Consider the following 15,916-nt stretch of genomic DNA (forward strand, 5'->3'; position numbering starts at 1 on the left):
CAAATGGCAAACCCCTCACCTTCTCCCAGAGGTGAAATGCGACGGAGTCTCTTTAAGAGCGGGCCGGCGGGGCGGGCGCCGGGCTGGAGGCGGAGCGCCGAGGATGCGCCAGCCTCCGGGCCGCCCTCGCGTCGACTCGCGCAGGAAGGAAACCGGGCCCGCCGTATCCGCCCGCCGGGCCATGCTGCTGCGGCCTCTGCGGAGCTGGGCGGGCCAGGCGCTACGTCGTAACGGGCCCGGGAACCCCGTCTCGGGCCCGGGGCCCCGGGGGGCGCAGCGTTGGGCCTGGCCGCTGGGTAACGCGTCTCTCGGTTCCCCTCGCTGGCGTCCCGGATGTGGCCCGCGCCTCGGCGCTCAGCGGCCATCAGCCCCCCTCCCTGCCCTCGGCTAGCGGTACTGGCCTAAACCCGAAACTCCTCCCAGGCGCCGGGATTTCCTCCTAGCGGCTTGAGGGAGGGGCGGGCGGTCCTTAGCTGGTGCCCCAGGCACGAGCCGGCAGGGAGCGGGTGGGGTTCCGACCCATCTCTTGTTCGGAGTTGGGAAACCCTTTAAAGAGCGGAAAGAACCCTCCTCCCCACAGGTCCCCGTCCTACTCTTTGCCCCATCCTTTTGGCCTTGGGGGAGTTCCGGGCTGGGAGCTACAATTCACCAGCCTTTAATGCACAGGTGGTGGAGGCCCTCCCCTTCAGGAATAGGAGCCCTCGTTATAGCCAAATTCTGGCGTTCTTTGGCCTCAGGCTGTTCACCGGCACCTGAGAACTACCTGTAGGATGTGTGGGCCGCGATGTCAGCCCTGGGCCTGCAGGAGAAACCCGAGTTCCTGGGCTGAAACCAATGCCCGCTGCCCACTCTTACCCGTGCGTTAGAGTGGAGGCCACTCTGGTTTAACTAGGGGGACACCCATCAGGGAGGATCATAAATATAAAATACTTGGAAAATGGAAAGCATAGTACACTAAGTGAGCAAAGCGGAGCACAACTGGGGCCTAGATGTGCCACCAGGACCCAGACAGCAGTTGCAGTGTCACACGCAGGTAGACGGCGGTGTGAGTGCCTCCATCCACCTAAGGAGTGGCCCAGGTGTTACTGGAAAACATTTTTAGCTCAGGGAGCAAGCATAAAAACTGTGGTAGTTTAGAAAAGTAGGACAAAGAAGAGTGAGCTATTTAAAACTGAGTTTAAAAATTGATTTCTTTTCTTTTGTAGATAAAGATAGAGAAAGTGAAAAAAAGAAAAAGTCAGTGGTAAGTCCCTTTTATGTGGATTCTTTCCTTTGTAGAATAGTACACACACACACACACACACACACGTTTTGAGGAGGGGAGTGAAGGAATATGTGCACACAGTAAAAAAAAAATTAATACAAGAGCATCTCCAGGAATAAGGAAGTCTGTCTACACCCCTGAACCCCAGACCCCTTCCCCAGAGGCCACCTCTGTTACCAGTTTCTGGTATGTTCTTCCTGAGAATCTACACAGGTAGGAGAATACATGTATTCATAGCCTTTAGGTGTATTGGAACTGTTAGCTTGATGACTGATTACAAAGGGATTTGAAAAGTGCTCATCCTATGTGGGGAAGGTTGGGGTGACCATGGGTTAGTGGCTGTGAGGGAGTCTGCTGACTGCCACTCCCAAGCCACCATTGCTGAGACTGGTAGTTGTGTGGGGGATCACAGAGAATCAATGGGGTCATGACATGGTTTCAGCCAGTACAGTGACTTTAAGGTGCCAACTCTGGGATGGGATTGTGACTGGTGTGAGATGGAAGGTTAAAGGGTCAAGCTGAACATGTCCATGGCATGTTGGAGCCTTTAGCTGGCTGTGGTGAGGAGCAATATTTCAGTCACCATCAGTCCAGAGGCTCAGCTCCTTATGGGAGCTGAAAGTTGGTGGAATGGCTGGGAAGGGAGTGGCTTGGTGGGCGGTGACAGGAGTACCTTGGCTGGGATCTGCAGAGGGTGGAAGCTGTGGGCAGGCCCTCTAGGGTATTCGGGGTGATGGAGAGGGTCTGGGAAGGAGTGAAATCACATGGAGAAAACTGGTGATTAAAATGTTTGTGATTTATGGAAGTTTGTCGAAACTAGAGGTGGAGTGGGGTATGATGACAGGCACCATGGTGGAGGTGGGCTGTGGATGGGAATTGATGCATTATATTATATGAATCATTGAGCTAGCACTCAGGTGGGAGCCGGGCCTGTCCTCGGTGCTTTCTGGGTGTGGCCTGATAGTCCTCAGACACGGTAGGTAGTTTGTACGAAGTGGTATGGAGCCTGTATTCAGGCCCAGGGCTGCTCTTAATCATTTAAATCCTCTGAGTTCCTCTGTGGACCTGGGACCTGGGGATCCAGCAGCCCGTATTGTTAGTAAGCCCGCGGTCTGATGGGGGAGATGGCAGTGAGTCAGACAGTGGTGGATCTAGAACAGCAGTGAGTAAGAGGCAGGGCTTCTAGAGGGTGAGCACTCACAGGAGGCTTGGGGACCCTTGAGGCCTCCTGGGAGAAGGCGGGGAGGGAACTGCAGGTGCAAGTCACAGAAGGAAGAGAGCCCACAAGCCTGAGGCTTGTGGCCAGTCCCAGAGAGGTAGCCGGGGAGGGCCTTGAGGTAGGGCAGGGGACCGGAGACAGATCCCAACACCCAGAACCACTGAAAGACTTTACTGGACATGATCTGGTTTGCCACTCAGAAAGAAGTGGTGGACCATGGGTAAGGGTGAGGGGCCCTGTTGGGCTGGACTGAAGGCAGAGACGCCAGCAAGGAGGCTCCAACAAGGAGGGTTAGAGACCCTAGCTAGGGCCCAAGGAGACAGGCCCAGGTTCTATAGGTGAGTAGGGCCCAGAGTTGCTGAGTGGGGAGATAAGACATCCAGGGTGTTGAGGGTGTCTGGGCGGATGGTACAGCCTTTCCTGAGGACTGGAATGGGAAGGGAAGCCATATGTGGGTGTTGGGAGGTGATAAATTGAGGTGCACGTGGAACAGGACAGTTAGGGAAGATCTGGGCTGAGCTGCAACTGGGAAGTGAGTCACCACCCAAGGAATTAAAAAAATAAATTCCAAAGTTGAGTTTTAAAAAAAGTGCAAGTGACTAATACTTTCAGACAAACAAATGACCTGAACAGACATTTCTTGAGGGAATTTATTAATGGCTAATAAACATGAGAAAGTGCTCAGCCTGCGTAACAGAGAACAAAAGCTTTTGGAGATGGAACTTTGGAGTAAAAGCTATGGAATCAGGCCTGGGAACCCGGGCTTCAGTCCTAGCTCTGCTATTTAGTAGAAGTGGACAAGTCCTTAACTTCTTAGAGCCTCAGTTTCCCTATCTATATAAAGGGGCAAATAATTCTTAGCTCCTGTGATTGTTGTGAGGACCAATGTGATAATGTTTATAAAGTATAGAACCGATGAGGCTAACACTAAATGCCTAGTAAGTAACAGACGTTATTATTATTAATAATACAATAAACAGAGGTTTAGGTTGAGATATACATAGTATTGGCAGAGCATAGTGAAGGGCTTACTCTCATCCTGCTAAAAGGGGTGTGAATTGGGACAGCATTTTAGAGGGTAATTTGGCATCAAGCATCAACAGCCATAAAAACCCATTAACTTTTGATGCTGTGATTACACTCCTGGAAATCTACTGAAGGGGAATAACCAGCCAGTGACAAGTAGGATCCATGTACAGGGATGTTCACTGAAGCACTATTTATAGTATCAAAAAAATGGGCATCACAACACAAATTCACAATAAAAATAATGGACAGAATTTAACATCCAACAGTAGGGATTTCAATAAGTCATAGTTTATCTTACATGATGAAACATTATTTGGTCATTCAGAATCATGTTTTTGAAAAATATTTAATGACCTGGGAAGGTATTCACTATGTAAGAGATGAAAAAATAAAATAAAAATAGATGAAGTGTGATCCAAATGAAATAATAAATGAACTGTTCATATGGGGAAAAAAACAGGAAAGAAGTATTACAAACTGTTAATGATGCGGAAGTTGTCAGTCTGGTTGAGGGAAAGTCAGGGAGTGGTAACAGTGGGTGTGTATGAGAGAAAAAGATAAAGAATTTGGGGGTTGAGGTTGGGAAGCCTTTCCTTAGTTCTTTGAATGTTAAATGAAATAAAACTGGGATCCTTTTTTTAAAAAAAACAGCTTTTTGGAATTATATGTAATTTACAGACCCCCAATTTCACTCATTTTAAGTATACAGTTCAGTGATTTTTTTTAGAGTAAATTTGCAAGAGTTGTGCAACATCACAGTCTAATTTTAGAACATTTCCATCACCCTGAAAAGAAACCTCGTGCCTGTTTGCAGTCGCTCCCCCAGTTCCAGGCAGCTAGCCCTCTACTTCCTGTATACGGGTTCACCCTTTCTGGACATTTCCTGTAAAATGGAATCATAGCACATTTGGTCTTTGTGTCTGGCTTCTTTTGCTTTGCAGAATGCCTTCGTGGTGCATCTCTGCTATAGCATGTGTCAGTTGCCACATAGTGATACCATAGTGCTCCACTGTGTGGCTGTATCCCACTTTGTTTATCCATTTGTCAGTCGCTGGACATTTGGGCAAGTTTTCTTTTTACTGCAGGTGTCTCAGGGTCTTTAGTAGGACAATACGTATTTTGAATCTTCTTGGGGGGCTTTTGGGCCTGAGCCTGTTTGCTTCTGGAAAGCTTAGTTCTGATTAAACATCTAAATGGTGGTTATCTCTGGAATTATGAGTGATTTTTATTATCTTCTTTTAGTTCTCTGTAGTTCCTTCTGTGAGACTGCTTAAAGTCTTATTTTCAGGAAAAGGTGAAGTGTTATTTAAACATAAGGATAGAGGGTACATCCTAGTGTCAGTTAGAATCATGGGAAGTTGGAATCCAGGTCTAATAGCAGAGGAAAGGGGAGGTAAACTTCGGCACTTTCGCCATCTTCACACTCACTGAGCTCCTAGGTGGGTGCTGGGACTGGGTCCTGAGTCTTCAGTGCCCAGCTCATAGTAGGCTCTCAGTGAGCAGTTGAAAGACTCTCAAAGGTGAGAAACGTGCAGAGGAAACGGTATTTGCCCGAGATACGCTGAAATGTAATGATGGTGTCTCAGGGGCAGGATTATGAGCAGCATTTTCTGCTTTGTGATTTTCTCTATATTCTTCAATGGGCATATATTACTGTAATATTTTTAGACATCATTTTTAAAAAAAGGTAAAGACTTTCTTTGCTTGGCTCCTCTTTGTTCGCTCCATGACAGGGGAACTTTGTGCAATTCCCCACACCTTGCCTGCTCTCAAGGGGAAACCAGTCAGTAATCCAAGGCCTTAGATTTACTGACTTTCAGGGTTTTGTGGTGGGACGGTATGAACAAATATTTTTGGAAGAAGTTCTCATCTGAATAACATGTTCCTTGCAGTGAACAGGAAAGAAACCGTCTGTGCAGAATGATGTCTAGGTTGAGCTCTTTTTATATATCTAGGAAGAGGAAACATTATTTCCTTTAAAGAACAACAATAAGAAATCAAATGCACTAGGACCCTAATGGGCTTTCCATTTTGCACACTCCCTTGGGTTTATCTTGTAGTTTCTAGTCCTAAAGGGGTGAGCTGACTAGGAGCGGGACCTGAGGGCCAGGCTTCTGTTGCAGGTGTAATTGTCCAGCTCTTCTGGGTACCTGTTAGGATCAAGGCAGGAGGAGACCTTCACAGCCAGCTGACAGATTGTCCAGTTGCTGGGGAGAGTTTATAGTGACTAGGGTAAAGTGGGACAGCCCACCACGACCCTGTGTTTTATGGGGGTGTGACTAAGGCTCTCCTGGTGTCACGAGAAGGGGTCTGCCAGGCCTGGGTATAAATTCCAGCTCATTTCCCTGCCAGCCCCATCACCTGGAATGAGTCACCTATGTGGCCCACGGTGTTCTGGGTGCCTCCAGCCTGGTCACTGTGCAGCAGGACAGGTCCTCCTCTGGCTGTGTGCATCCCAGGGGATGTGTAATATGTGTTCTCAAGGGCCAGTTTATCTTTTCATGTATGTGGAACTGCCTGTGTCCTCTCATGATCTGCTGGAGCCAAAGCCACTTGGCCTGTGTCACCAACAGTCCTGGCTGAGCAGAGCCTTGTCAGAACTACTGGGCAGCAGGTTCGAGGGCCCCAATTAAGAGTCTGATTCAGAGGGTCTGGGTGCATGCGCCTCTGGTGCTTCTGGAGCAGGGTGTCTGTGGACGACTCATTGAGAAAACCTGCCATGGACTAGTGGTGCAGTTTCCTGCATGTTGAAATCACCTGGAGAACTTTATAAGTTACTGAGGCCCGAGAATCACCCTCAGAGATTGTGCTGGAATTGGCCTGGGTAGTGGCTTCCTTTTGGAGATTTTCAAATCTCCCCAGTGATTCTAGCACATACCCGTCTGCTGCGGATGTTTCCTTTCCCTGCGATGATGTACTTGTAGGAGGCTCCTCGTCTTTGGTAGAGGTAGACCCCTTCCCCCAGTGCAGTTAGTGTGAGCAGAGTGTAGATTCAACCTCTACTCCCTGCTTTATGCCCTTCTAGAGCCTCATTTTTCTCTTCTGTGAAAACGTTAGGAGCCGCTTCTCAGGGTCAGGCAAGGTAAGGTGCAGGATTGGTGTACGTTACCCATCGTAGTCCTGCTGTCCTGTCCTAGTACCTTCTAGTCCATGGCCGAGCACGTCCTTCTGCACAAAGCAGTGAGTCAGGTCCAAGGTAACACACATGTGCTTCCCAACCTCAAAGCCATCAGGCTCTGGTTAAGGAGGAAGGACACTTAGGCCTAACATCTGATAGTCTAAGGGGTTGATCTAGGGAAGAGCAGAGGAGGGTGGCCAAGGGCAAGCTGTGTAGGGTCTAGGTGTTGATGTAAGGAGAGTCTGTCCTGGAGGGCAGCGGGCTGTCCTGAAGCCTGCCACTGACGGGGAGGATCAGTTTGTTACTACCAGTGGGACCTTGGAGGTTTCCTGTAGAGGGATTTTTGTGTGTACACTGAAGTCTTAGACTGAACCAGTTTGGCTGTTTACCTGAGCCCTTCCCTAGAAGTTCTCCGCTGACACCCCTCCAAGTACTGGATCTAACGTGCATTTGTCCTTTGCTAGATCTGTGTCGAGGGCAATATTGCAAGTGGGAAGACGACGTGCCTGGAGTTCTTCTCCAACACAACAGACATCGAGGTACGGCTTCCACCCCGGGTTCGAAGGAACTTGCAAAAGCTTGGTGGATTTATAAAGGGTACGAAGCCTGTCCAGTAGAGATGCTGCTGGGGAAACTGAGTGTGTCCTGTGTGACTCCCCCAGGAGAGGCCCTTGGAAGCTCGTGCCTGGTTTTCCCCCAGATTTTGCTCTGTGCACCCTTTTCCTTGGCTGACTTTGCTTCGCATCCTCTCACTGTAAGAAATCTTAGCTGTGAGTGTGACTGTATGCTGCATCCTGTGAGTCCTCCTAGTAAATCATCACGGCTGGTGCGTGAAGGGGCCACATCCCAGGCCAGGCTGTCTGCTCTGGGGGCTGTGCCCTGGTTTGGTTCTTCTACAGCATGAAGAGCTTTGTTGGCTCTTCTACAGCATGAAGAGCTTTGTTGGCTCTAGGAATACCACTCAGCCTTCAGATCTCGGCTCAGTGCTCTCTGACCTCCCCAGCCAGGTACCCTCTGTGATGTTGGTTCTTGTGGCCCTTCTGTATCCATATTCCATACAGCTTCTCAGGGTTTGAAAATATGTGTTGATTTCTGTGATTATCTGATTAATGTCTGCTTCCCCAGTAAGTTTAAGGTTACATGAAGGCAGAGCTGGGGTGATTTTGCTCTTGCTATATCCTTGGAGCCTAGGGTGGCACCTGGCACAGTGGGGACTCGTTGTTTGTGGAGTGAAAGTGCCACAGATGGGGTGTAGGTCCAGGCTGCCTGTGACCCAGCCTCTGGTCATGCTACTCAGGGGACAGGAACAGAGTGTTGAAGACTCGGAAGAAGGAGAGGGAGATTGAGAGGGGCAGAGAATGATTCACAAAGGAAGAGATATTTGAACTGGATTTTGAAGGATGTATAGGAGTTTTCCATGTAATGAAAGTTGAGGTGAAATGAGGTGAGGTGGGCATACTGGGCAGAAGGAACAGCATGAGCAGAGGTACAGAGGTGTGAAAGATGGGGGGAGGTAACTTCAAGATCCCATGCATTGCTTTCCCTTGGTCTCTTGTGACCTTGTGGGACCTGCTCATACGCACCTGAAGGTCCCCAGAAGGATCTGCATATTCTCAAAATCTTGGGTCCAAGAACACCATTTAAATTCTTTCCACCACACACCTGCACACGCAACAAGGCTCTTGCACAGTTTAAGGAGTGTACTTAAGAAACACGACTCTTCGCTGTCAGGGTGCCTGATGTAGAGACCAGAGGAAGGAACCGGAGCATCGCATGCTGCCAAGGTCACCAGAGAGCCCCCAGCAGGAAGCTGGGCTCAAGCCACAGCCTGAAGTGCCTGAAGTCGCCACCCTCTTGTTTCTGTCACCTCCCTGCCTACTGGCCCGAGGTGGTGGGCAGTAACATGCAGGAGGGATGGGAGAACCTGCCTTGCCCCCAGGGAGCTCCCAAGGCAGCCGGAGTGGTGGCAGTGGCGTGTGCATGTACTTGTCTGCAGGGGTGGACAGAGTGGTTCTGAGGTCATTTCTGGAAGTCTTGCAAGGAGGCCACGTCTAGATGGGAGTTGTGGCCTCGCAGGGAGGGTTGCTCAACTATTTTGGCATCCCCTGGGCACCCAAATCTTGCCTCTCCCTCCATCCTCCCCTCACACTTGCACACCTTCTCAGAGCTAAGGCACAGCAGCTCTCTGATGTTTTCTTTCCTTGCAGGTGTTAGTGGAGCCTGTGCCCAAGTGGAGAAATGTCCGAGGCCATAATCCTCTGGTGAGTATATTGTTTCCCACGTGAACCGCCAGCTTCCCCCTAAGTGTGCAGAACGGAGGTGCTGGTGCCTGAGCCTGCACGCTGCCCAGGCATGTGTCCTCACTCTTAGCTGGGTGGTGGGGGCACGGGAGGGATGAAGACAAAATGCCGCATATCGGTGTTCAGAGGTGAAGGCTCTCTGCTGCCTGTCAAGGCATGTGCAGACCCCAGGGACCTCCTGCCAGCTATCCCAAACTCTTCCCAGTGGTCCGCCCAGGCTGTCCAGGGTGTCTGTCTCCTGCTGCTCATTCTACCCCTACCCTCTCCTAGAAGAAACCCAGGTCTCCTCAGCCCTATACCCCTAGGACCTGTCTCTAAGTAACCAGGTTCCTTGATAACCCTGATTTGGGTTTGCACTTAGCAATGCCCAGGGGCTGCCTCAGGCTCACCCTGAAGCTACCTGTCTGCTTTCCCAAGGTGGGCCCAGCCAGGCCCCTCCCACCTCCTTCCCCATTCTGAAGGCTCTGCTCTGTTGCCTGAAAAGAGATGGGTGGAGCCTGGGTCCTGTAAGAGGAGCTTGAGGAAAGGATGTGGATCTGGGCTCCCTCCTCATGATGGAGAGATGATTAGTTTCATTTTTCAGGTGAGGAAACTGCGGCTGAGATGAGTTGCCCAAGGTCATACAGCTGGTAAATGACAGATCTAGCTTTGAACCTTGGACTTGGGAGATCCTTTGCTCTCCCCTATTTCTAGCAACAGAATGGGCATCTCCTTGAGTGGTTCTTGGTTCTCTGAGTGTCACTAGGGGCAGGGACTGTGTTTAATTTGGCTCACCATTGTTTGCTAGAACATAGCACACTCTGAGCACATAGTAGGTGCTTGTTCATTCATTCAGCCAATATTCATTGCATGCCTGCCATGTGCCAGACACTGTTCTAGATGCTGGGGCGGTGAGCAACTCAAAGCTTCCTGCTCTGCTGGCCCTGATGTCCCGGTGTGGGGAGGTAGGAGACAGTGGAATGTATGCTATGGCAGGTGGTGATAGGAGCCATGGAGACATATGAAGCAGGTAAAAGGGTGTTATTTAAATAAGGCAGAAAGGCTCGGAGTCTTTGAATAAAGAATCCCAGAGACATGAAAAGAGCTTCAACTCTCAGCAGGTGGGGAAGATGGAATGGCAGCCCTGGGTGTAACAAAGAAGCCTCAGAAACATTCCTCTTCTCTAGGAAAATAGGGAGCACCAGGCCTGGATCATTATGTGAGAGAACCGGGGTGGCCTACGTTAGGGGTTAGAGGTGGCATTGCACGTGACACAGTCCCAGTCTCAGAAGCCTGAATATCCTTGGTACAAAGGGCATTTCCAATGACAGTTTTATAATAAAAAAATAAAAGTATTATGTATTTTTACACAAGTTTCCACTCTGCACAGAAGAGCAAGATTGATAGTTTAGTGAAAGGTCTCAATACATTACTTTCCCTGAATTGGTTTTCTGATGCAAGAAGGTGTTTGTTTCTGCACCTGTCAGACAAGAGGAAGTGTTTCTCCTAACCATTGTGAGATTTTCTTTCACCTGCAGTTATGAGTCTGCAGTTTTCAATGCAGAGCACCAATTAGCAGCAAGATAAAAAAAAAAAGCAAAAATGTGGAAAAGGGCAAAGTAGAATTATTAGCAAGTGGAATATGGAGCATGAAGTATTTTGTGTCTACAGGCAACAGAGAGTGAAGGAGTGCGGCTTCTGTTTTAGAGAGGATCGCTGGGGAAGGCATCTCTGATAAGGTGACATTTGAGCAGAGACCATTATTTATGTGAGAGAGTGAGCCGTGAAGACATTTGGGGGAAGAGTGTTCAGACAGAAGGCACAGCAGATGCAAAGGCCCTGAGGTGGGATTGCACCTGGGTGCTTGGGGAACACTAAGGGACTCGTGCGGTTGGAAACTCACTAAGCCAGAGGAAGAATGGTTAGAGACAAGAAGATGGAAGCGGTTCTCTAGGGCCCTGTGGGCCTTGGTAAGGGCTTTGGATTTCATTGTGAGTGCAGTGGAAGCCAGGGGAGGTTCCAAGCAGGGGAGTGATTGAGGACCGGCTCCTGCAGGTGTAACAGGCTCACTGGCTGCCAGACAGAGAGCAGACTGCAGGGACTCAGTGAACGTTACTGAGTGACTGAGTGAATGCTCCCTGGGACTTTATATCAGCTCCTTTTACGGCTGTTCCTAGGCTGTCCTGCAACTGCTCCAGTCTCTGTCTCTGTCCACTCTGTGACTGTGGTGGGTTCATCTCTGGCTCCCGCTCAGCCCTGTAGGTCTCACAAGATGGCTGTCAGTGACTGAAGAGACTGGAGTCCTGCAGATACCGCATTCTGAGGTAAAGCGCTGCATTCTCCCCCCGCAGGGTCTGATGTACCGTGATGCCTGTCGATGGGGCCTCACCCTGCAGACCTACGTGCAGCTCACCATGCTGGACCAGCACACTCGTCCTCAGGTACATTTCAAGTACTTGGTTTCAGCCTTCTTAAACACATTTCTGCGAATGAGGGGCATGTGGTTGCCAGGAAGGGAAGCCTCACGAGGAAGCCCTGCTGGACCTTCAGCGCTGCCCAGCCTTTTCTGTCTCTGAGGCCAAGGTCTGTGCTCCAGCAGCTCTCTGAGGACCAGCCTCCAGTGCGCCCCCCCGCCACCCTCAGCTAGCCAAGAATGTGCTCTGATGCCGTGGGAGCCCGAGTCTTCATGACCCTGACTGCTCCTGGGCTCAACCCCTTTAACCCAGTTCTTCTCAAAGCGTGGTCCCTGGACCAGGAGCAGCAGCAGCACCCAGGATATTGTTAGAAACGCACATTTTCTGGCCCCATCCCGGACCCGCTGAATCAGAAATTCTGGAAATGAGGCCCAGCATCTGTGTTTTTATCAAGCTCTCCAGGTGATTTTAATGCATGCTCTGTTTGTTTGCATCAGACCCGCTGATCTAACCTTCACAAGGCCTGTTCAGATTCTTGGTTCAGATTCTTGAAAGAATCTGATTGGCTCAGCTTGGGTCATGTGTCCAGCTCTGGGCCAGTCAGGTGCTGGGGCAGGTCACGGGGCACCAACACGGCTGCTCAGGCCCCTTCCATCAGCGGGGGTGTGAATAGGGGCAGAGTCTTTTAGAAGAAGGCTGGCTGAGGAGTCCCTGCTTGACGCCTGTAGTTCAGAATGGCAAGACTGGGCTGGAGGCCCTCCTGGAAGGAGATGGGAAATCCCTACAGCCAGTTACTCTAGGACAGCCATGGTTTGATGGCTGAATGGTTTGATGCGGGGCTGGGCACTTGCAACCACAGCTATCATTCTAAAATCTGCATCTTTTAAAAATGGAGAGGTATGAGCAGAATCGTATGAATTTCTGTCTCTCCAAAGATCTCTCTAAAAGACACATCAGAGGGGGATCTGAGGTTGGCACTCACCCTACTTTTCCTGAGTGGGGACTCTGTAGTAAACATAATTGTGTCTAATGTATCTGAATATAATGAGCCATATGTGTGTCCCTCCATTTAAGGGAATCTATTATCATGAAGGAGGCAGAGAGAGAAAGAGAAATGGACAGACTGAGAAAGAGGAGCAGGAGAGAGGGATGAATGGGGCGCTAGCAAGACGGGCAGAAGAGAGTCTCAAGTAAGGAGAGGGTGGAAAACTAGTAAGGAAGGTGGATGGGCAGATAGACACATGGGGAGAGACAGTCAGGAAATTCTGGAGTTATGACTTTGAATCTGCCTCTCATTTGCTCATCCAGGTCCCGCTGAGTGCTGTGGGCCAGGCTGAGTGAGAGCAGTAAGCTTGCCCACCTGGCGTCAAGATGAAGGGCCTTTCCCACTTCCCAGTAGAACACTGTGGACAATGGGAGAGGCCATCTGTGGAGGGTGTGAGCCCCACAGCAGGGAGGGGTGATGTCAGCATCATCCTCCTCCCTCCTGGACACAGTCCTTTCCAATTTGGGAAGAGGTGCAGCAATCCCCAGCCAGCCCTGTGAAAAGGCAGCGAAGTTGGCAGGCGTTCTTGTGGGGTTCCAGAAAGCTGCATCCCAGCCCTACCTCTGCTTAAGCAAACGCACCCTACTTAGGTCCATAATAATCACCTCACTTTGCACTGGCCACCACTTTCCTGGGCAGCACTTGGCAGTTTTTCTAGCACTTCCCCAAACCCACAGCCCAGCGGAGCCTTACCTCTCCTGTGAATAGGGCCTCCGCCTGGGCGTTGCTGCACTGACCACTAAGCTTCAGGGTGTGGGAAGGGTCTGGGGCTGAGAGAGCCTGATGTGGGACATGGCTTTCCTCTGGCGTCCGCCTCCTTTTCCCATGACTTCCCGATTCTTGTATTTAGAGCAAACTGTACGCAGGGGGAGCAAAAGGCATTCTTCAGAGCATCCTAACCCCTCTCTTTGCCTGAGTTAGTGAATCACTTTCTGTTTTCTTTTAGATGTCACCTATACGGATGATGGAGCGGTCGATTCACAGCGCAAGATACATTTTTGTAGAAAACTTGTATAGAAGGTACTGTAGTTTGCACAATCGATAATTTATTAAACCATTAACTTTTTAGAAATGAAATTGGAACTTGTTTATCTAATTGACAGATATTGAGTGCCTATTGTGTTGCTAAGTAACGCTGTGTGACAACCAACCACAAAACCTCAGGGGTAGACAGCTTTCCCAGTTGATTGCTCGGCCGTCGGCAAGGTGGCTCTGCTGACCTCGGCTGGGCTCGATGTCCAGGGGTTGGCTGGTCTAGGATGGCCTGGCCAGGGTGACTGGGGTGGCTCATCTCTCTTTTGCTTGCCAACCCTCCTTCTGGGACCAGCGGACTGGCCGGGGCAGAAGCACTGGTTCTTTTTCTGGTCCCTGCTTCATGTTTGCTAACATCATTGGCCGAAGCAGGTCACAGAAGCCGACCCCCGTCTGAGAGTGGGCAGGGCCCCTGTGGGTTATGTGGCAGAGTGGGAGGATACAGGGAGGGGTGAGGGTTCAGAGTGACTAGAGCAATCATTCAGCACGGTGGGTGGGATATTTGTTGTGATTTCACTCAAAGCTGTCTTCTGCCCTCACGGGAGCACACGCTGTCATACAGACACGGCTGGGGGGACTTTTGGTGGCTTGCAGTGCTGCAGCCTCAGAGGTGTGGGGCCCCCACTCCTGTGCTTAGTTGACTGCTGACATTTCAGGGTCCCGGGCAATGGGCTGCAGGCTGGAGTCGGAAGCTTCAGCTTCCACACCCTTCCTCTCTTGGTAGCTGTGTGCCTGGTCCCTTCTTGCCAGCCCCCTACATCACTGCTCCTCCTGCTCTGAGCTTCATGGTGCTGCCGGCATCCCTGGCCGAGCTGGTCCTGACAGCTGGTCCTGATACCCTCCGCCCATCACCCACGAGCTGACTCCCTGTTCCCTCTCATCTGCAGCTATCGTCCTAGATGTCACCTCTCTTGACCCTCCCCAACCACCCTGTCTCAATGGGTTGAGCCCCTTGTTATTCTTAATTACTTTTTTCTGTTGGTTTTCTTCAGCATATTTAAGACAACTGCTATTTAGGTTGAACCATATGTAATTGTTAATATTTGACCCATTTTGACCTACAAAATGGCAGTTTCATGCAGTTTAACTTAGTATATATTTATTTGTTTGTCCATTGTCTGTCCCCTCAACTGGACCATAAGCTCCTTGAAGACGGGGATCACATCTGGCTTACTTGCCTAGCTGAGACCTAGCACCGAGCTGGCCCTGGATGATGCTTGTTAACTATTGCTGAATGATGAGACCTCTGGCTGGTCTTTCATTTCCAGCCCGACTTGTCCCGCAGCTGTTTCACACCCCTTGTTCTGAGGGGGCCACAGAAAGGGTTCTCCGTGGGTCCTGAGCTGCCAAGGATCGTGCCCTTGAGTCTGTGTGGTCTCACGGGGTCCTCTGCCCCCACCCATTCCAAGCATCCCCAGTACTTTGGGGTCAGGGTTGGCAACCAGGGCAAGTCCTGACTGTAGCTTTGTCCTCTGACCTCAGAACTCTTATGGGCTCTGCCCTCCCAGCAGACAGTGTTCCTGAGGCTAGAGCTCCCTCCTCAGCTGGCTTCCCGGGTTTTCTGTGGGGCTGGGGGGTCCACTGCTAGGTTTATACAACCCTTTGTTCTCTCTGCTCCCTGCTCATTAGTGCCTCTGCCACAGGGAGGACAGGCAGGGGGGAGGACGAGGGTGTCCATTTACTGCTGCGACAAAAGTGTAGTCTGAGGAGCGGACCCTGGCAGTGGGGCGGGATTCCCTGGGACCCTTGCCTGGCTGGGTTGTCCCTGTCTTCTAATTGCAGTCAGCCTGGCCGGTTCTGTCTGGCAGCCTGTGGCTCTTTTTGAAGAGGGTGACCTGGAATGGAATGACAGAGGTCAAGGGGAGAGAATGGGGTGTGGACCGAGGTGTACTTGGGTTCCACCTCGGCTCTGGAGTCTTTGTTCCTAAACCTCTCTGAGCCCTTCTCCTCTCTAATTCCCGTCACCCATCTCGGGAGAGCCTTTAGAATGGCTGCCTGGTTGAGGTTTTGTGACCCTTGCCCACCTTGATCTTCACAAAATGTGCCAGTTTAACCCTCCCTCTTCCTCATAGGCTGCTTAACACCTGGTGAACTCACCTAGGAGCTATTTGTCTTTGCCTGTCGCGGGGCAGGTTTGAGTTTTAGCTGATGTCCCAGGCTTTGCTTGCTCATACCCAGGGCTTTTCATTACAGCACTTCTTATGGGTGGTTCTCTATTTCCTCATCTCTATGGCTGTGGTCCAGTTCACTGGTCCAGATAACAGGGCCCTGCCCTGGGCTGTTTCATGGGTTGGGTAGGAAAAGGCTATAGCTTTTATTTATTTATTTTTTTTGAGCTCTTTTCCTGCCCTGTTACTTCATCTTTATGCCTCCCTCTGGTCCTCCCAGAATGCCTGGCATCTGTGGTTAGGGTTTCTGTGGGACAATGAACCACAGTGGAAATTTTCAGCATCATTGTTTCTGTTCCAGCTAATTCATACAGCCTCCAGAGGGCACAGATCTCCCTGAAGGCCTTA

General features: G+C 50.5%; 1 protein-coding gene across 9 annotated transcripts in view; it reads left to right on the plus strand.

Moving 5' to 3' along the window:
- Window positions 1-15,916, plus strand: part of TK2 (thymidine kinase 2) — a 31,509-nt gene that overhangs the window by 4,332 nt on the left and 11,261 nt on the right. For 2 of the 9 annotated variants that reach the window (XM_074370632.1, XM_074370633.1), the window contains 5 exons: window positions 1,206-1,243; window positions 7,095-7,169; window positions 8,838-8,891; window positions 11,164-11,350; window positions 13,315-13,388. In XM_074370632.1, coding sequence (XP_074226733.1) covers window positions 8,869-8,891; window positions 11,164-11,350; window positions 13,315-13,388 — 284 coding nt within the window. In that variant the 5' untranslated portion in view covers window positions 1,206-1,243; window positions 7,095-7,169; window positions 8,838-8,868. The other 7 variants (XM_074370638.1, XM_010962427.3, XR_006727430.2 and 4 more) reach the window with 7 other exon arrangements.

This window comes from Camelus bactrianus, chromosome 9 (assembly GCF_048773025.1).
Source record: "Camelus bactrianus isolate YW-2024 breed Bactrian camel chromosome 9, ASM4877302v1, whole genome shotgun sequence".
Classification (NCBI taxonomy): domain Eukaryota; kingdom Metazoa; phylum Chordata; class Mammalia; order Artiodactyla; family Camelidae; genus Camelus; species Camelus bactrianus.